Source organism: Pelodiscus sinensis, chromosome 14, assembly GCF_049634645.1.
Source record: "Pelodiscus sinensis isolate JC-2024 chromosome 14, ASM4963464v1, whole genome shotgun sequence".
Lineage (NCBI taxonomy): Eukaryota > Metazoa > Chordata > Testudines > Trionychidae > Pelodiscus > Pelodiscus sinensis.
Genome location: NC_134724.1, coordinates 28,256,676 through 28,278,321, shown reverse-complemented (window position 1 = coordinate 28,278,321; position 21,646 = coordinate 28,256,676). Strand labels below are relative to the sequence as shown.

At 43.1% G+C, this 21,646-nt stretch overlaps 1 protein-coding gene across 5 annotated transcripts in view; it reads right to left on the bottom strand.

The window, feature by feature from the left end:
* TEX9 (testis expressed 9) overlaps positions 1-21,646 on the bottom strand; it is a 45,367-nt gene that overhangs the window by 14,365 nt on the left and 9,356 nt on the right. For 4 of the 5 annotated variants that reach the window (XM_075897310.1, XM_075897308.1, XM_075897307.1 and 1 more), the window contains 4 exons: positions 17,044-17,092; positions 15,409-15,491; positions 10,443-10,621; positions 5,430-5,512 (listed from right to left, as the gene is read on the bottom strand). In XM_075897310.1, the coding sequence (XP_075753425.1) occupies positions 5,430-5,512; positions 10,443-10,621; positions 15,409-15,491; positions 17,044-17,092 (394 nt within the window). The remainder of the gene's footprint in view (positions 1-5,429; positions 5,513-10,442; positions 10,622-15,408; positions 15,492-17,043; positions 17,093-21,646) is intronic. The other variant, XM_075897312.1, reaches the window with a different exon arrangement.

Genomic DNA, 21,646 nt, shown 5'->3' with positions numbered 1-21,646 from the left:
ATATTAGCAATTCTCCAGTCAAATGGTACAACCCCTGAGTTTAGAGATTTATTAAAAATTTTTGCTAAGGGACTTGCAAGTTCATGTGCCAGTTCCTTTAATATTCTTGGATGAAGATTATCTGGGCCCCCCAATTTACTCCCATTAAGCTGTTCGAGTTTGGCTTTTACCTCGGATATGGAAATATCTACCTCCATATCTTTAGTCCCATTTGTTAAGTTACCATTATCTCTAAGCTCTTCATTAGTCTCATTAAAGACTGAAGCAAAGTATTTGTTCAAATATTGGGCCATTCCTAGATTATCCTTAACCTCCACTTCATCCTTAGTAATTATCAGTCCTACTTCTTTTTTTTGTTTTTTTCCTATTTATATGGCTATAAAACCTTTTACTATTGGTTTTAAATTCCCTTTGCAAGGTCCAACTCTACCTGACTTTTAACCTTTCTCACTTTGTCCCTACATGCTCTAACCTCAATAAGGTAGCTTTCTTTACTGATCCCTCCCATTTTCCACTCCTTATATGCTTTCTGCTTTTTCTTAATCACCTCTCTGAGATGCTTGCTCATCCAGCTTGGTCTAACACACCTGCCTATAATTTTTTTCCCTTTTCTAGGGATACAGGCTTCTGACAGCTTCTGCAACTTTAACTTAAAATAATTCCAGGCCTCCTCCACTTTAAGATCCATAATTTCTTTAGTCCAATCAACTTCACTAACTAATTTCCTTAATTTATTAAAGTTAGCCCTTTTGAAATCAAAAACCCTAGTCTCAGATTTATTTTTGTTTATCCTTCCATTTAATTTGAACTGAATTAGCTCATGATCGCTCGAGCCAAGGTTGTCTCCTACAACCATTTCATCTATGAGGTCCTCGCTACTCACCAAAACCAAATCTAAAATAGCATCCCCCCTTGTTGGTTCAGCAACTACTTGATGAAGGAATTCATCAGCTATCACATCTAGGAAAATCTGAGCCCTATTATTATTACTAGCACTTGTTCTCCAGTCTATATCTGGAAAGTTGAAATCTCCCATGATTACGCAGTTTTGTGAGTATTTACTTCATTAAAAACATTAAAGAGGTCTCTATCCATATCCAAATTGGATCCTGGTGGTCTATAACACACCCCAAGCACTATCTTAGGGGAGGATCTGATAGTTTTCTTTCCCAATTTGATTTTTGCCCAAACAGACTCGGTCTTCTCCATTGTATCACTTTTTATTTCTTTACAATCTACCTCATCTTTAATATACAATGCGACTCCACCACATTTACCCTTATTTCTGTCTTTCCTAAACAGCACATACCCTTCAATACCTGTACTCCAGTCATGCCTAGTATTGCACCATGTTTCTGTTATTCCTATAATATCTGCAAAAGCGACGAGGAGTCCTGTGGCACCTTATAGACTAACTGAAGTGTAGGAGCATAAGCTTTCGTGGGCAAAGACCCACTTCGTCAGATGCATGGTGCATCTGACGAAGTGGGTCTTTGCCCACGAAAGCTTATGCTCCTACACTTCAGTTAGTCTATAAGGTGCCACAGGACTCCTCGTCGCTTTTGCAGATTCAGACTAACACGGCTACCCCTCTGATACTATAATATCTGGTTTCACTTCCTGGACCAATAGCTCTAGTTCCTCCTTTTTGTTACCTAGGCTCCTCGCATTAGTGTACAAACATCTTAATTTTTGCTGTTTGGTCTCATTCACATTCTTTACCCAATTTGGCACGGACGTTATACCTCCAATATGACCTATTAGACTAGTATCCACCCCTTTAATGATATCCTGTATACAATTTGTATATTTAAATTTTTCCTTCATATTTAGTGTAATATTTTGGAGGGCTTTCTGCACCAAAAAATAAATTCTACACGCTATTTTAAAATTCTGTAAATATTATTTATCAGTAAATAAATGCAGAGGCTCCAGCATAGCAGTGGGGAACACAGGCCACTAGCTGCATAAAGGTGAGAGATCACCCTGCAGCTTCCTCACCCACAGGACACAGACTCAGCAGTGAGGCTGCACACATCCTTGATATAGCACAAGGTCTGGTCCTATCCCAGAAACAGCCTGTGTGGAGCAGACAGGCTCAACCAGGCAGGATCCAGGTGTGAAGGGGACAGTGTTGAACATTCAGGTGGGGTTGACAGGGCTCTGCATAGTACAACGTGGGAGCAGGCAGCTCAGTGGAAGGTCTAAGTATATAGGATCTAAATGCACAGAGGCTCATTGTGTGTGAAGGGGGAGGAGGATTCCCAGGTGCACAGGCATTGGGATTCTTTTGGGGCTTCCAGGTAAAGATGGATGGGGCTCGGCGGAGGGTTCTGGGTTTGAAGGGGGGCCTGGGTGCTGGTGAAATGGGGCCTGGTGGGGTGGAAGCATGGGTGCAGCTAGCTGGGGATCAGTGGTGTGGAGGTCTGGATGCGGGGGCTTAGCATGGTGCAGGGATCATCAGGATAAGGGGTTGAGTGCAAGGAGCTCACTAGAGGGAGAGGGTTTGGGTACAGGAGTGGGGATCCAGAGGCAAGGAGTCCGGGAGCAAAGTAGCTCCAGATGTACGGATGAGGTTTGGCAGGAGTATCTGGGTATAAGAGGTCTGCACACACAGGAGGTGGATGTATGGAAGAGCAGCCCCCTGTACACTGACGCTTCTACCCCCAGCTGAGAAGCGATGGCAGCAGGAAGCAGGGGAGGACTCAGTTTCATGCAGCTAGGGGAGGTTTCTGGAAGGGAGTCTGACAGTCTAGCCACTCCTTGCAGGGAAGGAGGAAGTCCTGTCCTCTCCAGCCTCCAGCCTAGATGGAACTAATGACTGATCCCAGTTCACGTTAGGAGTCAATGGCTGGGGTTTTCCCAGCCCTGTGGTGATTTACCCCTCTGCCACCTGCTCCAGGTGTCTGAAACAATATATACCTACATTGCTAAGGAGTGGTACATGACTCTTCTTGCGGTCAGAAAGTCATTTTTCAAAGGGAATCAAAGAAATCTGTGGGAGACATGAATTCTGTGTGCATACAGTGATGTAGAATTCCCACAGGAGTAATATAGGATATACCCAAAGTAGTTAATGTTTGGCAAGCTGGGGTGCAAATCTACAGCACTAAATATCTGCATGGCCCCTCCTGTGGCACACTAACAGTACTGAAGCAGTAATGATTCCAGATGTGTCCCTCCATTGCTGCCCCACTGTAGAACTGTAGACATGCGCACCCCTGCACCTCTAACCAGAGATTTTTGGTAGTGGTGACTATTGACCCCATGCATATGCTCTTTCTCCCTTGTGATCTGTCTGAAGGTTATCTAGCACTGTCCCAAGTTAAAGCTCCCTCTTCCTTCTCCACTGCAGAGCCCTATAGAGAGCTTCAAAGTAGAAGGGGGAGGTTGTGGAGCACACATAGGGACACAAATCTCAAAGAACCATCACTACTATACAAGGTAACTTCCTCATCTTCAAAGTGTCCCTATGGATGATCTACTACAATGGACTCTCAAGCAGTACCTGGAGGCTGGGACTTCGGAGTGGAGTCTGTTTTTACATAAAATACTATGGAATCAAAGATAGCACTGGGGGCCGAATCTTCAGTGTTCTGAGTGTGTGAGCAGAGGCCCAAGTCGTTGCTCTACTGATTACTGAGATAGGAATATCTTTAAGGAGTGAGAAAAGAGGTACAAATTGACCTCATGGAGTACATATGATTTCTGGCCAGAAGCATACTGTGCCCTTGATGACAGGGATTACTGCAACCAGAGACTCATTTGGATAGTTTTGAACCAATATCATAGAGCTTTGGGATATATTGTGGATGAGAGGAAGAGTTTTGGGGATTTCCTAAAGTCCTCGGTCCTTTCCAAGTAACATGCTAGTGTTCTTCTAACATGAACACAGGCAGAATCGTCTCCCTGTTGTCACAAAGTGGTTTTGGAAAAAATAGGGAGATGGATCTGTTGATTCACATGGAAAATGCAGAGACAGAGAAATTTGGGAGAAATTTGAGATATGGCCTTAAGAGTTATTTTGTCTTTAAAGAAGGCAATGAATGGTGGGTGTGCCATCAGGACCGCTATTTTTCCTAGGTATCTAGCTGAGGAGATGGCAATTAGAAACTGACCATCTCTCATACGTGTATCTTTATGGAACATGTACAAAAAAGCAAGTTCCCCTGGACTCCAAGGGAGATTTAGTCAAAGCCCTGGGAACTAGTTTAAGATATCAGCTTGGAACAAGTGGTGCCACATGTGGGAAGAGATTCCCAGTGCCCTTCAGGAATCTACACATCAACAGGTGAGTAAACAATGAGTATTTGTCTACCTGGTGATGGAAGGATATTTTCACTGCATGATGTATTTTAAGGGAGCTAAACGAGAGTTTTGACCTCTCGAGATCTAAAATGTAGTATAAAACCGGAAAGGGAAAATGAGACTGGGTGTATGTGTTTAGAATAACAAACTTGGAATCATTTCCATTTTGTAGGCAAGTATATCAAGTGGTCAACTGTGGCTATGTAGCAACCCATCTTTTAGCTCATTCTGCCTCTAAGCCTTGGAACTAACAAGCCACACCTGGAAGCAAAGGACTTGCAGCTTAGGGTAAAGGAACAGCTTATTCTTTTAAGAGATCAGATGAGGAATTGGCCGAGAAGGAACAGGAGGACATATTGCCATGTATCTCAGGTAAGGGAATCAGACTTCTCTTGGCCCAATCGCAGAAGCTGAATAACTCTTGCTCTGTCTTGTTGACTTTTCAACAGGGACTCGGATAGAAAGGAAAACTGAGAAAGGCAGACAAGAGGTCCCAATCGCATGGGAGGATGAGGGCCCCTCCCAGTGGCAACCAACTCCTCCCCTTTGAGAACACCTGGCAACCCTTCTCCCCTTCCCCCTAAGCTGTTCTATGCAGCAGGCAGATGAGTGAACCAGCTGCCCAGGAGCCCTCCAGCAGATCCAGTTCCCGACAGCTCGAGGCAGGATGAGGGGGAAAGAGGAGCCTGATAACAATGGCAGCTGGCAGTGTAGGCCGTCAGAAGCCCTGCAACAGATGGAGGCATCACGCCAGCCAGCTGGACAGGTGAGCTGGGGGCAATGCCAGTTAACCAAGTTTTCCAGATATACAAATGCCAGATAATTGCTTCTTGCCTATAAATTGGATAACACGGAATATGATGGTTTAAAATATCATGAATATTTTAATTATACTTTTAAATATCTAGTCTAAAGATTAAATATGTATAAAACACAAAAACAATATGGTAGGCACTGGGTTCATAATGGACGAAAAATTAGTTCTGTACAATCCTCACTCTCTAATAATTGAAGCTATAGCATCAAAAGCATCCTACTATACATCCTAATACAGTGTAATTAATGACAGCATTAAATGGAAGAGAAACAGTCTCTACTGAATAAAGACACTCAATTCTTACCTTTTTACTACATTCACGTATTATACTATCCAGCTCCTCCTGCATAACACGTAACTTTGCCTTAAGAAATCTGATCTGGGCGTCTGTGAATTTAAATAATCACATTTAATACCCTTAACTTATAAGAATTCTATGAAATATATAACTCGCTTTTATTTGCTTTGATTCAAATTGGATAACATTAAGAACAAATTGTTGTCCACTGTAGACTTATTTACAAAATATACAATACATACTGTTTAAACACAATTATGCAAAAAACTAATTTCCAAATAAAATTTTCATGCAAGTTACTTGTTCTTAGATCAAGTTGTGGATAGATGCTTTTTGTATATTAAAAAAATGACTTGCTAAGTGCAGCACTCTTAAAATGTAAAAAACTGGTAACTCTGGATCCGCAGCACAGGCGGAGATTGAATAGGAAGTGCATGCTTCCCCAAAATTGTCATGATAATGTGCCTCAAGGAACCACATCTAGAAGTGAGAAGATAATGTAGTTTTCATGCAGATTCAGTCCGAAGTTCTTCTGCTGATACTGTCATTAAGGATGATAACTCTTAGGATGGTTTCTGTGACAAGGATCTGAATTGGGTTCACCAAATCATTTCACATAGGCCAGCACAATGGCTGTTGAATAGTTCTTATTCTCAGTTTTGGTTGGATTTCAAATAGTGACCTAAAGACAAATGGCTCTGCTCTATCTTACTTTACACTTGGCCATCTAGCTTCCAAGTACAGTAAAACGCTGATGGTCCGGCATCTGAGGGTCCGGCACTCCTGATGGTCCGGCACCATCAGGAACCCGGAAGTGCTCCGGGCAGCCGGACCATTGGAGCTGCTCTGCCCCCAGCTTCCCCGATTCAGCCGCTGCTAAAACTGACCAGCGCTGAATCCGGGAAGCAGGGGGCAGAACAGCTGGGGTGCTGCCGGGTAGGTCCAGTAGCGCTGCCCCTCGGGGCTGCGGGACCAACCCAGCAGCACCCCAGCTGTCCCGGATTCAGCCGCTGCTGAAATTGACCAGCGGCTGACTCCAGGAAGCCTGAGACAGAGCTGCTCTGCCCCAGCTTCCTGGAATCAGCCGCTGGTCAGTTTAAGCAGCAGCTGACTTGGGTACACCTGGGACAGAGCATCTGGGGTGCTGCTGGGTTGGTCCCCACAGCGCCGAGGTTTGGTGCTACCGGACCAACCCAGCAGCGCCCCAGCTGCTCTGTCCCAGGCGTCCTGATTCAGCCACTGCTGAAACTGACCAGGGCTGACTCCAGAAGCCCGGGGCAGAGCAGCTCTGCCTCTGGCTTTCTGGAGTCAGCCACTGATAAGTTTCAGCAGCAGCTGACTTGGGGACACCTGGGGCAGAGCAGCTGGGGTGCTGTTGGGTTGGTCCAGTAGCGCCGAGGAGCGGCGCTGCGGGACCAACCTGTCAGCACCACAGCTGCTCTGCCCCAGGCATCCCCAAGAGCAGCTGGGGTGCTGACAGGTTGGTCTCGTGGCGCCAAGGGTCAGCTCACCGGACCAACCCAGCAGCACCCCCGCTGCTCTGCTGCAGGCAGACCCGATTCAGCCGCTGCTGAAACTGACCAGCAGCGGCTGAATCGGGGACTCCTGGGGCAGAGCCGGACTATCAGAAGGGAGGGCTATGAGGGGGTCTGGGGTAGCTTCCCCCCATCCCACCCCAGATCCCTCATAGCCCCCCCTTCTGATAGTCCGGCATATCTGATAATCCGGCACCCCCTGGGTCCTAAAGGTGCCGGATTATCGGAAGTTTACTGTAATATGTGCTAAGGGTTTTATGTTCAGTTAGGCTACGCCTAAACTACATCCCTCTGCCAACAGAGGGATGTAAGTGAAGCACTTCAAAAGTGCAAATTAAGTGGGGATTTAAATATCCTGCACTTCATTTGCATAATCGCATAATGGTGCTCTTTTGAACAAATGCCATTTCGAAAGTAAAAACGCGGTCCAGATGCTGTTCTTTCAAAAACGGGGCACTTTTTCGAAAGATCCTGAGCTTTACAAAATCTTTTGAAAAAGCGTCCCGTTTTCGAAAGAACCACGTCTAGACTGCGGTTTTACTTTCGAAATGGCACTTGTTCGAAAGAGCGCCAATACGTGATTATGCAAATGAAGTGCAGGATATTTAAATCCCCGCTACATTTGCACTTTCAAAGTGCTTCACTTACTTCCCTCTGCCAACAGAGGGATGTAGTCTAGACACAGCCTTACAGAGAAAGTCAGTCATCCCTCTTAAAGCTTGAGTAACTGGCTTTTTAAAAGTAATTTTGTGGGATCTGAGTGGATGGAACTGACACCTCAAACCACAAGCAAGTCACTATTCTAATAGAATGGAACAGACCATTCCCTCTCTGTTATTTACATGAGATTTTTGAGCCAAAGGGTAATTTATTTAATTGTGAAGCCAGCAACCTCTGTCTGTCATCAATGACTCCATCTGTAATGGCCTATTTTGAACATTAAGTATTAAATTCTGGTTTCCAGGAGACATTCTGGCATTCATTCCAACTATCGGTGGATAATTTGAGGAGCAGAAATCAGTCCAAGGTCTTTCAATCTACAGTACAGATCTACTTATGGAAACAGTCTCCAATGCTCAAACACAGAGTTCAATCAATAACTCTCTGGGTATGTCTACACTACAGCACTAATTCGAACTAACTTAATTCGAATTAGTTAATTCGAAATAAGGTAATTCGAATTAGTGCATCTAGACCTAAAAACTAATTCGAATTAGCGTTTTGCTACTTTGAAATAGCATGTCCACATTGAGTGGACCCTGAACCGAAGTTAAGGCTGGCCGGAACCAGTGCCGGAAGGGCATCAGGTTAGGACTTAGGGTGTAGAGCTGCTGCCTCAGGCTAGCTGTGGGCTATGCTTAAAGGGACCCGACTCCCACCCCTGACAGACAGTTCTCAGGGTTCCCCGCTTGCTTGTCTAACTCGATGGGGGACAGCAAAGCAGTCCTGTCTTGGAGTGCCCACACTAGGCACATCACAGCACTCAGCCATCAGCCCGGCTGCACTTGCCGCAGGCTGCCATCCAGGGGGGTCAATCGGGGCTGTCAGGATCCAGGAGGCCCTGCAGGAGAGCTTCCACCCTGAGGAGCCCGCAGAGCCACCCCATCGGGGTCTCATACCCCATTCCTCCCTCGCCTCCTTCCACTTACCCTTCCCTAGCCCCCCTTCCTGATGTAAAAAATGTAGTTAGAGACAAACACCACAGCATTTTGATAACGTAATAAACCTCTACTCTCTCACTATGGGATTATGTGACAGTGTGTACCATGCCCTTCAAGGCCCCCTGCTTCTACCACCTCACCCCAGGAAAGGAGCAACAAAAGATGGATTCTTTAGGACTGCCTAGAAACACTGCAGACAAGCAGAGTGCAGCAGGCTCAGTTGAAAGGAGCTGCAGGAGCTGAGCAGGTCAGTTCTTGGCTGGGACTAAGCCAAGAAGAGTGTTCCTTGCTGGGGATCAAGAGAGAAACAGAAAATGGGTTCTGGTGCACTGATATTTAGTGAAGAAAAAGAGTTGAGAACTTCAGTCATAAAACAAATAATCTGAGAGTTTCACATCGATTCTCCTTGATGGATATTTCCAAAATGTCTTATACACTTTGGAAGGTAAGGGTGAAGAGAAGGGGGCTATGTGGGAAGAGGCTCTGGGAACAGCAACAGTGAATATGAGGTAGTAGTATATGGCTCTTGTTTAGAGGCTCCTTAGATTGGAACCCAGAATAGTAAACAAGCCTGGGTTCCCCCACCAACCACTAGGGAAGCAGCCAAAGCATTAAGAAGGGAACAAGTTTTCTTTAGAGATCCAAGCAAAAGGCTGGAATTAAAGGGCTCAAGGACAGAGCTGAAGACCCTGACAATGACAGACAGGCTGTCTGTGGGACTTTTGGTTACCTCCTCCAACCCCAGGCGGAGACTGAAGTTAAGGAGTCACCTGGCTGGAGAGCTGAAACTCCAGGCAACAATCGAGGACAAGGAATCTTCCGGGAGAAAACCGTGGCAGAAGTGCTCCATAACAGGGCAGAAACAAGGTTAAAGCTAGCCCAGAAGGGGCTGAGAACTGCTCAGAGACAGGGCTGCAGACACTCACAAAGGCACAGTGATAATCCTTGTTAGACCTTTGTCGCCTTGGAAGGGATTCGTCCATTTCAGACTATGTGAGACATAGCTAGTGGCTCAGCCCTCAGAAGATGTGCATGCCAAGGTCAATAGCTTACAGATGGCACAAGGAAGTGCAAGATCACACACAGTTGAAAGGAGGTGCCTATGAGTGGAGAGTGCACCCTGTCACAGACACCACATAAACTATTCCATAACTATCAGCTTCTCATATCACAGTCAAAAAGGCAGAGATGCATCATGCCTTTAGCTTCACTGACAAAATGCTACAATCCATTCTCACATTCTAGTTATTTCTAGGCCCAGTGTAAAAAAATACATTTTGGAGTGAAAAAAGATCCTCATTTAAGTTAAAATATTACGTTTCATAAGCTACTTTCCCAAGATCTGATTAAAGGATTTTGCCCTAAAGACAAAGGCTGTGAAAGGATTTTTATCTTATGGAAATACAGCTTTAGGACCAAATCCTGACTTCAGGTACATTTTTTAAAACTTTATTGGAAGTTGCAAATAAGAGTTATGCAACAATCTAAAGTCATAAAATTGTCCCAAATAACTCACATGACCTCCTTCCAGAAGGGGCTGATGCACTGCTAAAGAACAAAGGTAAGAAAAGTTTTCAGTGGAATGGGGGCATCAACCCATGCTTTCCATGTTTATTTGTGTGTGATCTGGGAACACACAAAGATAAAAATTCTGTCTTGTTCCCCATACCCACTTCCCAAAGCAAAAATCTGAATATAATTTAAAAAGTTCTAGAACTTTCTCCTATAATCATATAGAAATGATAAAATATAGGGTTTTTTCCAGAAGATCCTAACATTAAGGAACCAAGGATAAGAAAATTCATAGCAATGAGAGAACCTACCTGTACCAATTTCATTTCCTACACTTGGAATAATATCATCATCTAGACTCTCAGGCAAGGCTCCTTCTTCCAGTTTTCCTTCAATTTTGCTAATTGTTTTTGCAAGAGAAAATTCTGTGAAGTCCTCCGGGACGGCAACATCAGCAGCAGCTTGTATATTAATGCTTCTTAGTTTTGCACTAAAATTCCGGAATAAGAAAGTTTCTAGATTGAAGTTAGATATATATATACATATTTTAGATATTGGTGCATCTGTGAATCCAGCTGTCTGTCTTCAAGTCCATCTGATCAAGAACTCCTCCTGAATGGTAAGAGGTAGTACCACCACATTTGGTATGCAGCTATCTCTGGTCAGGGGTTGGTTGTGGAAGAAAAACAGGATGTGCCTGGAATTTGTTTTCCACAACATGGAAAGAGAGAGGGCAAAGAGAGGAGGGAGACAATACTCAGGGTATGTCTACACTACCCCGCTAATTTGAACTAGAGGGGTAATGTAGGCATACCGCACTTGCAAATGAAGCCCGGGATTTGAATTTCCCGGGCTTCATTTGCATAAACCGGGCGCCGCCATTTTTAAATCCCGGCTAGTTCGAACCCCGTGCCGCGCGGCTACCCGCGGCACGGAGTAGCTAGTTCGGATTAGGCTTCCTAATCCAAACTAGCTGTACTCCTCATTCCACGAGGAGTACAGCTAGTTTGGATTAGAAGCCTAATCCGAACTAGCTACTCCGTGCCATGTGTAGCCGCGTGGCACGGGGTTCGAACTAGCCGGGATTTAAAAATGGCGGCACCCGGCTTATGCAAATGAAGCCCGGGAAATTCAAATCCCGGGCTTCATTTGCAAGTGCGGTATGCCTACATTACCCTCCTAGTTCGAATTAGGAGGGTAGTGTAGACATACCCTCAGTCACCATTGGGGATAGCGTGTGCAGGGGACAGCTATCCTGCAGAGTCACTACTTGGGAGCAGCCACAATACCAAGGGAGTGGCCAGCGGGGAACAGGGCTCACCGTCTTGCCTGCCCCGGCCCAGGTAAGTGGCACTCCTACCCCAAACCTGTGCAACCCTCCCTTCCTGCCCCCCTGCCTCCAGCCCTGGGAACACTGGCGAGGAAAGCCTGTACAGCCCCAACCTCCAGCCAGGCCCCCTCCCCAAGTGCCTCCTGAATCCCAGGCTCCCCACCACAACTTCTAGTACAGCCTCCTCCCCAACCACTAACCAGTGATCCCTCTAAGCTGTGAAGGCAGCACAGCTTCACAGATGATTAATCAGCCCCGTCCAGTCAGAGGCTAAGGGCTCTGAGCAAGGAGCCTTGGGCCTCTGACTGGGCGGGGCTGATAAATCACCTGTGAAGCTGTGTTGCCATACAGCTTAGAGCAGGGGTGGGCAAAAGGGCCTCCGCGGGCTGAATCTGGTCTGCCAAGCAGGTGGATCCGGCCCGTGGAGGCCCTGCTGCTCCCCTGCCCCCAGGCCAGTTAGGGCCGGGGGGGGGGAGGAGGGGAGAAGTGCCCAAAGCCACCCTTCCAGGGTGGCCCAGGACTACTTCAAAAATTTTTGAAGTGGCCCCCGGGCAAAAATTATTGCCCACACCTGGCTTAGAGGGAACACTGCCCCCGACTCACCCAACCCCTTGGACTGGTCTGGAGGGCACTGACAGGAGGCCTGTGCAGCCTCCACCCCAATGCCCATCTTTTATTCTAACTAAGCTACAAAAATACTTAGGTGGCAGTTATTTATAAAATGTATAAATTTAGCTATTGTAATGCTGCAGTCTGCTAATGCTTTAATCTTTTGCATTTGTACAAAAGATACAAATGCCAAATTTGTTCTGTGTACCTAAAAATCTTTCCTATATTCAAATGAAGTTCAAACTGGTAGCAACAAGTATCATATGAAGATCTATGAAGATTTTAACATGGCCTTCATGTCTAAGACACTGTAGAAGGAAGAAATAAAAACCTTCAATTCAAATTCTGTCTGACAGCCATAATGTGTACAGAGAAACACTCATCTTAGTGATAGAAGGTTGCAACAGTGATGATTATCCAGCCTGGAAATGGAAGTCTTACTAGTAAGATATTTTAAAATTACAAAATTAGCTTAATCCAAAAGGAACACTCATCTATCCACGTTGGTCTTCTACTTAAAGGTGTGTCTACACTGCAGTGCTTAATTTGAAATAAGATAAGCAAATTGAGCTATGTCAACTCCGTATCTTATGTCAAAATAGCTTATTGCTAAATAGGGAGAGTCTACACAGTACTCATTTCGAAGAGCACTCTTTCTCTGACTTCCCTTATTCCTCATACAATGAGGGTTACAGAGTCAGAGTAAGAAGTCCTCCAGCTTGACAGTATTTTGACATTATTTCGAAATAACCGCCTGCTGTGTAGACTATTATTTTGGAATAGTGTTAGTAATTTTGAAATAGTGTTGCAGTGTAGACATACCCTAAGACACTGTTGATCACTCTTCCCTCTCTTAGCCTCTGCAACTCTGTTCTTTCCTGCTTTCCCTCCAACCTTTCTGTTCTCTTCTCTGGTATCTCCTATACCCACTCCATGTACTCCTCTCTGACAATCAGTTGGCATCCTTCAGAATTCTGTCACACTCATTCACTACTTTTTTGGTGACCTTCATCTGCTCCCAGTTTTAAATTCAGATTTCCAAGTCTATTTCTCTTGCCTTGATTTCAGCTTCCTATCCTATTTCACATCTACTGTACTGTCTGAAATTCAGCCCCCCCACCCACCAGACTGAGCTACTAATCTCTCTTCTTAATCCCTCTCTGCTCTCCTATTCCAGACAACTCTACTATTCTCCGTCTCTTGAGTGCACAACCTAGGTGTCATCTTTGACTTTTCAGTCTTTATTCTTCACAGCCTATGACTCTTCCTGTTTCATCTAATTATATTGAACTCTACCCCTCCCTCTGTTATACATATTTCTAAAATGAACCATCTCATCCCTTGATATTTGAGATCCTCCTTACTCTGCTCGCAACTTCATTGTATCAAAAATGCTACTTGTCCCTTTCCTGCAATTTGAAATGTCACCTGCCTCACGGTGATGGGGGTTTACAGATGCCTCATTAAGACCTTTCTACGCTACCAAGTTTTGTTGACAAAACTTATGTCAACACCCAAAAGTCAACAAAACAAAAATCACCAGATGTTCACACTTGTTCCCTCTGTTGACAGATTCTGTCCACATCGGAAACACCATTGACAGTGTGAGCAAATGCACTGAGGGTGTGTATATCACAGTGCAGTGTTGTGGGAAGGCAGAGATGAGCCCTGAAAATCTTGGGATTCCCTCAGAGTTCTCTCACAGCCTTCACAGCTGCCAAGGGCAGCATTATGAGTAGCTCTGTGAGCTCTCCATGCTGAGGAATATCAAAGCTGGACAGCAATCGGTCTCCATCCCTCTACAGCAGCAGTCTGCCTGCAACTGTGTTCCTACCTCAGAGCAGAACAGAAACATTCCAAGGACTTGCTCTTTGTTCACCAAACAGAGCAGCACACTCAGATGTCAGATACTTCCACCAGAACTTTGAAAGGAGAGCCCACGTGGCAGCAGAGATCAAAACACTGAAAAGCATGATCAGGGAAGACATTGTGGGATACTGGCAAAAGCCAGTTCTGTCCACAAAACAAAGAGCAGTGTCTACGCTGTCTCTTTGTCGACAATGAAAGAAGAGGAAATGAAAAAAAGGCTACCAGGGAGTAGAAGTTTTTTGTTGCCAAAATTGGGTGATTTTTCCAACAAAAGTTGCATTGCAGAATGCATGCTCTCATACTTTTGTCGTAAAAAAGCAAGTTTTTGTGACAAAACTTGATAGTATAGACAAGGCCTAAAACTAAACGAGTAATGGAGCAGCTGCAGAACATGCTCCAAATGAACAGCCTGCTTACAAGGAGATTGATAGGTAAGGAGGGGGGAAAAGAGAAAGAGAGACTGGCTGCAGGCAAGCAGCCAGGCTGTAGCTTCTGGGACAGATATCTTCCTACAGGAAAGAATCTGGACTGTTGATAAAACACAACTATACAGCCAAGACTTCACCCCATTTTTCTTTTCCCCCTTCTCCTTGACAAGCAGGTACAAATGGGCCCTGTGCTAGGACCTAGTGCAAGGGAGGACCTGGGGTCCCTTCTCCCTCCACCTGAGCAGAGGAACCCAGGAAGCACCAAAGGATGGGAGAACTGTAACTCTACCACTAGGCGTTCAAATTTCTTGGCAAGGCCATCCCAAAACTCAGACTGTTAAGCCATGGTCCTGCTCCTGAGGCCAGCGGGCACCAAGTGAATCCTGCTGCACACCCTTTCTAATTTCATACTATAGCAACAGCACTTGGCTTACAGTTTAATTTCCGACCTACCTCCATCAATCAAAGGTTCTCACAATATTAAAGGTCCCTACAAATTCTGCCCCTACCTTTGTCTTGCCTCTCTCATCTTGGTAAATCTTGAGTTCAGATATCATTGTAATGGACACGTTAAAATATGAGAATAAATGTCTTTGGGACCTATGGGCCTTAAATCTTTCCCTTTTTCAGCTTAAATGAAACTGGCTTGCTATGCTCAAGTATACTCATTCCCATGTGATTCTAAACAGAATGCTTTTCAAACCACAACCAAGCGGCAGAGATGTACTTATTCTCATTCACAGAGACAAAGTTTAAATCACAGCCTTGACAAGTCCTTTGTTTTAAATTTGTGATGAGCCACAGTTTCATTGCTGTGGTGTTAACCATGGCCGCTAATTAAAATTTTCCAACTGCTTTATAAAAGCAAGCACAGAGCAGTTATAGGATTAAGTAAATTGTAAGAGGCTTCTGAAACAAAGTATATTTGTACCAATGTATGTAATGCTCAATATTTAAAAAAAATCAACTAAAACTATTCTAATTTCATTACCAGAGTATAGATTTTAAATAAATACTAATGCAGCATACAATTAAATGTACCTTGAAGTTGTTCTCTTTCCCTTACTGCCAGAGCATGGTCTGTTCTGAGCTGCAGACATGGAACCAGATTTCTTGTTTGGGTGCTAAGGAAAAAAAGCCACCATAAATACAATCCTGGTTACTGAAACCTGTGACACTTTTTCTAGCACCACTATTCTTCCATTTTCCTGAAGTCAAACTATGGCAGTCAAAAGGAATATTTTAAATAGTCTAATTTTCAAAGCCTAAATAAACAAGATTATTCCACCTAGACACCAAGTTCAATCCATCATATACTTGGATCATAAGTGCAGTCTCAAGTTAAGATACTACTGTTGACAGCGTTTGCCACCCCTTGTAAGTCACCAGTAAAATTATCATATTTTAATCTTACTTTATCTTCTTTCTGCAGTAATGCTACTGAGTAATTTTCAGATCTTACTCTCGAATTAAGAATCTCCAAGGAGCAGCTTTCTTTGCTATAGTTTTTCTTGCAAGAAACACTCTGGAAAATTTAGCTGAGTCCCTAAGATGATGTCTACACTAGGCAATTATTTTGAAATTATTAAGTTCGACTTCTGGGCACCCGATTTTATAAATTCAAAGTTCTGTGTTCTCACTACGGGGGAGAATCAAATGTAGTCCAAGGTAGCACATCTACATTAATGAACTCAGAGCCCCAGATAGCACTCTGGGGAGCTGCAGGAAGCCTCCCAGAGGCCAATTAGTTCAAATTAATGGCACCAGAGCTTCTACACTAACGTTATTTCGGACTTACAAGTTTGGGAAGAGCATTACTTCTCACGAAAAGCAGGAGTATAGAGATCAAATTCTGTAGCCCCTTATTCCAGAATAATGGGCTTGGAAATGTGGACACATCGCTTAGAAAATCAACCGTGGGGGGCTAATTTCAGACTAAGGTCCTAGGGTAGAGCAGACCTTAAACGATGCAATGTAGCTTAAGAGGTTAGTGAGTCATTCCAGTTGTTCCTTGTCTTTTTTATCCATTATTTTCTTCTCATAATATCAAGTTGTTTTGCTTGTTAACTTCTTTAAGAAGATTTTAATTGAAAAATAATAGTATTGCCATTAGTATTATACAGATGAAAACAGAAATACAAATTTTGTCTAAGAAAAAAGGCAATATAAATGTTATATAACCTTTAAGAATCTCAAAGTCCTATTTATACTGAAATAATAGCATAATTTTACATAGGAATAAATAAGGTCCAGAAACTAAGGGCTTGTCTATGCTTGAAATGCTATAGTGACACAGCTGTGCCACTGTAGCACTTAAGTGTAGACACTATCTATGCTGACAGGAGGGGTTTCCTTTCAACATACGTAATCCCTCTTCCCAATAGGCAGCAGCTGTTTTGCTCTACCAATGCCTACACTAGCGGTAAGGTCAGTTGACCAATGCTGCTCTGGAATAGTTAAGATGACAGTTTTTTAGCATAGACCAGGTCTAAGTGACTAGTGTAAGATCAACTAGCAAGTCCCTTGCACAGCAATTTGCAAAAATAGAATCCTGGAGTCCTGTCTCCCTGATTTCTGCTCTAAACATCCCACAGAATTTCTTCTACCATATATGCCACTAGAATGGTAGAGATCCATTTAATTCCATTAAAGAACAAAATTTGCACATTTCAGTACCTTTATATGTGAAAGTGTAAGGACAGGCACTTCAGTCGAAAGTACATCTCTGAAAAGAAAAATAAAACTAAAATAAATTGTTTTGTAAACTTATAATAAAACAAATAATAAAAGCAAAAAATATTCCAAAATTGTGTTTCTGATATTTTACATATCTTAGATCAAAACAGTAAAAGAAAATGTACCAATTGCTTTTTTTTACTAAAATTATTTTCCTTCTATTCCAACAAGTACGATTAGTTTGCGACTTCAATGTCTTCTATAATAAAGAAAGTTCAAGATTAAGGGTTGATCAATGAAAGAAAATAAATCCTTAACTCATCTCAGCATACCACTCTTAAAGGTGCTCCCCTGACTGTTAGACAGAAACAAAGAATCCCTACCTGATCAGAGTTTAAGAGACGAAAATGAAATTACAAATTAAACAGGTTAAGAGGAAAGAGAATGTGTGGGCCATAAAATTCTTTCGTTAATTGTTTCAGCCACAACATCTGTCACTTATGATTTGGGATTAAAAACAAGAAAATTACTTCCCTTTGCATCTTTTTACTCCTTTTATTCCATTCTAAACCAGCTGTAACACCTGCACCTGTTTACAGCTGTCAGTTGTGTGCTACCAGATACCATTTTGAACTTAAGCATGTCCCAAATTTCTCCTCTGTGACTGACTAACATTGCTTGCCCTATACTCTCTCCTGAAATTTCAACATACATGTGACACTGAATCTAGGTTGCTTGTCCTGTCCTAAGGCAAGACTTCCTAACACACTGTTTAAGAGCCCTCCACCTGTGGCTGATCAAGGACACTTGTCACAATCAAAAAACACTCCTAGATGTTCAAGAAAAAAAAGGAGCAAATATCTATAGCATAAAAACCCTGTAGGTTTGGGGGTGCAGGTAGTTTGGTTCTGGGTTTTGCAGTGTTTTTTTGTTTGACCGTTTTTTTTTGTTTTAAATAGATTACTGTTATTGCAGATAGTTGGTCCAGGTTGATAAGCATCTATTCTCTCCACACACAAAAAACATTTATCTTCTATCTGAAGCAGTATCAAATCAAGGAGGGGCACATCTCATGCATTACTACTTATAAGTAAAAACACAGTGCAATTGAACAAACAGAAATCAGAGCTGTGAAAACATAGCAGGATTCTGTCAGCCAGCAGTGGGGAACCTCAGGCCTGGGGGCTGGATGCAGCCCCCGACTTGCTTGGATCCAGCCCCAAAGACTCAGGGCCTCCCCTGCATTGAGGAGTCTGTGCTGGTGCTCTAGCACTCCACTGCCTCACTATGGGGCTGGAGCACACAAAATCTACTAGGCCAGGCTCCCCCTAGACTCTGGTATGTGAGGGGAATGGGGGAGTGTCTTTCTCCTTAATCAGGCGCCATGTCAGTGAGTTTTTTTGTGTACGGCCCCCGACTGATTTTTCTGTGGGTCTGGGCCCCAAACCCAAAAAAACTTCCCCACCCCTGCCATAAGCAAAAGATTGGTGTTCAATTTACACATTTTAAAAGGAAATAAGACCTTTTTCCCCCCTCATGAAATGAGAACTTTTCTAATATTCAATCTGTCTGCAGTTTAAGAAACCCCTCTGTTATATTCAATTTACTCTACAGGATTTGATATGCCAGCAAGATCAAGGTCAACGATAGTAAACTGCAATTTTTAGAGTACTCATATTTTAGGATTCTGCTATCTCAGAGTTCAAAACTTTTATTTTTGTGGCACAGGGAATGTGCTATTTTACATATTTTAATGCCTTTCATCAGAAGAGCTTTAAATCAATTTTCAGATTAATTAAAATCTATACAGTTGTTATATCCATTGTACAGCCAGAGAAACAGACTCAAAGGTTAAAGAGTATCCAGAAAATGACTATAAAAAGTATTTTTGTACAACATCTGCCCCTTGTGTTCAGAATTATATCTGCTTATTTTACTGACAAAATTAAGTTTTTACTATTCTTCTTAAATACAGGAAAAATGCAGCTTTGGAAAAGAAAAATGGATTCTTTTTGGGGTCTTAGGTAGGGCCTACCAAATTCATGGCCATGAAAAATGCATCATGGACCATGATATCTTGTCCCATTCCCCTTCCGTAGCCCCGTAAAATCTGATCTTGCATGCTTTTATCCTATTCTATACAGAGCTCACGGAGACCAGTGGTTTCTCAAATTTCGGGTCCTGCCCAACAGAGAGTTAGGGGGGAGGGGAGGAGGTTTACAAGGTTATTTTAGGTGGATTGGGGTATTGCCATTCTTACTTCTGAACTGCTGCTTCACAGCTGGGCAACCAGATAGTGGTGGCTGCTGACTGAGGGCACAGCTCAGCAGGGAGCAGCACAAAAATAAGAGTGATAATATCATACTATGAATCCTTACTCCTGCACTACTGCTGATGGTGGCTCTGCCGTCAGAGTCAGGCTCCCCACCAGCAGCCACTGCTGTCCAGCTGCCCAGGTCTGAAGGCAGCATCACTTGGTTTGGACAAAAAGTTCAGGTCTGGTCTTACCTCCTCCCAATCCATGTTGTTACCTTTAATCCAGACAGTAACAAGTCTCTTTGCTCACCCTACTTTAATAATGGGAACTAGGGATGTAAAATCTTATTTAGTTGGTTAACCATTAAAAGGAGGGCACACAGAGGCTGCACCAGCTGGACTGGAGCCCACTGCAGATAGACTGCTCTGGCCTGGATATCTTAACAGGTGAGGCTTTGCCAGTTCAACAGTCACATCCCTAGTGGGAACTACGCTCACATTCAAACCTCTCTATTCACAAACACAAGAATTATCTCCACAGTACTCTAGATACTGTTAATCCAAGAAACTAGAGAGTCCTTCCAAATACGTTTTCTAAGGGTTTGGGCTTTTTTTGTATATTTGTTTGTTTTTTTACAGTTGTAATCTGGCTATCCCATTGGGCTATTTGTGCTGCTAGTATCAAATTATTACAGTTTGTAGATCTCTTTTGTGGGTGGCAACAGACATTAATAACAGTCTTCCTACCCAGTTTTCCTTCTATTGCCATCCTATTGGCTAGTTACAATCACTGAGAGAAGGGTAGGATTCATGCCCTCCTCCACAGCTGCTGACAAAACATTCCATTACATATTGCTTACTGAAATATTAACATGCAATAGTCCTATTTTCAGGAAAACAAGAGCATCACTTTCATCAGCATTTGAATTTATTCCTAACACCTTTGTACTCAAGCATTCTAACAAAAAATTCCATTTGTTTGCTAAGACGTTCAAATCTATTTAATTTTAAAGGCGCTGTTCACTTCCACATATTTGCCTGCCATCCTGCAGTTTTTAAAATCTTTAAGAAATGAAGATTGTGCAAATCATTTGAGATGTGAAATTAAAACGTTAAGCCTGAAAAGATTCACAAATAAGTAGCTAGGCTGATGGCCAAATCAAAATAGCAGCTAACATTTATAATCACTTTCCTACACATAAACATGAGGTGCGCGTGCATGAGAGAATCCTTTGTGTTCGCTAATCCTATTCAAAGCCTATAGTATGCTTGGCCATGCGTGCACACTCAGTCTCCACCCCTGTGCACCAAGCCATGCCGTGAAGAGTGAAAGTGTAAACAAAAGCTGATTCTTTAAACACCGTAGTTGCTTTGTTCCTCAAATGTAAAATATTAATAACTTGGAGGAAAAGCCACTATGCAATAAAATACTTCAGAATGGTCCGGAGGTAGATTTAAAGAAGCACACCTCACATTAGTGATCCTTTAACTTAAACAAAAACCCCAAGGATTTTTTTCCTTCCATATCTTTTTCATTCAATTCCTCTGTCCATTATTTAACTGCTTTCCATCCTTAATCTGTTTTTTCTCCTTGATTCTGTATCTGTTATTCTTATTTCTATATCTTTGTTAAAACCAAAACTAACCATAAAAAACCCTCTCTTAAATGCTTTACTAGTTTTGTCAGCTTCTGTTTACTGTCTGTTACCTCCATTTTTCAAATTGTAAAACGTACTCATCTTGCCAAAAACCAAAAAAAGCCGTGCTGAAAAATAAATTTTGTACAAAGAAATACACTGAGTTAAAGACAACCCATTTTGAAGGGCATTAGATGCTCATCCTAGAACTCGGAATGTAAAATCCCATTTAACTGGTTAACCAGTTAAACATTATGTAATGTTTAACTGGTTAATTGATTAAAAGGGGAAATGGCCAGGGGGTAGCCAGCAGTCCCTGCCCCCGCCACAGACCAGGGCTTCTCTGGCCAGGCTGGAGTGTCCCCCACTCACAACAATCCCCACAGGGCTGGAGCAGCCCCCTGCTTGCAGCAGGTAGGAAGCTGCTCCAGCCCCCACCAGTTACCGCAACCTGTAACCTCACACATTAAGGGTGAAACTTACCAGTTGACCATTCACAAGCCTACTTAGGACCTAGGTTAATCAGTGTGTCCAATGACCTAATTTCCATAGCTTCCATCTTCTAATGGCTATCAACAGTTTATAATTCTTTCAGAGCAGTCTGGAGTTCTCTCTCTTTCATCTAGAAGTTCACTGGATACAAATAGTGGTTGTCTTAAAAGCTTTTCAATTACTTACGTAATTGACAGGTCAACTGTATCTCAGAGATT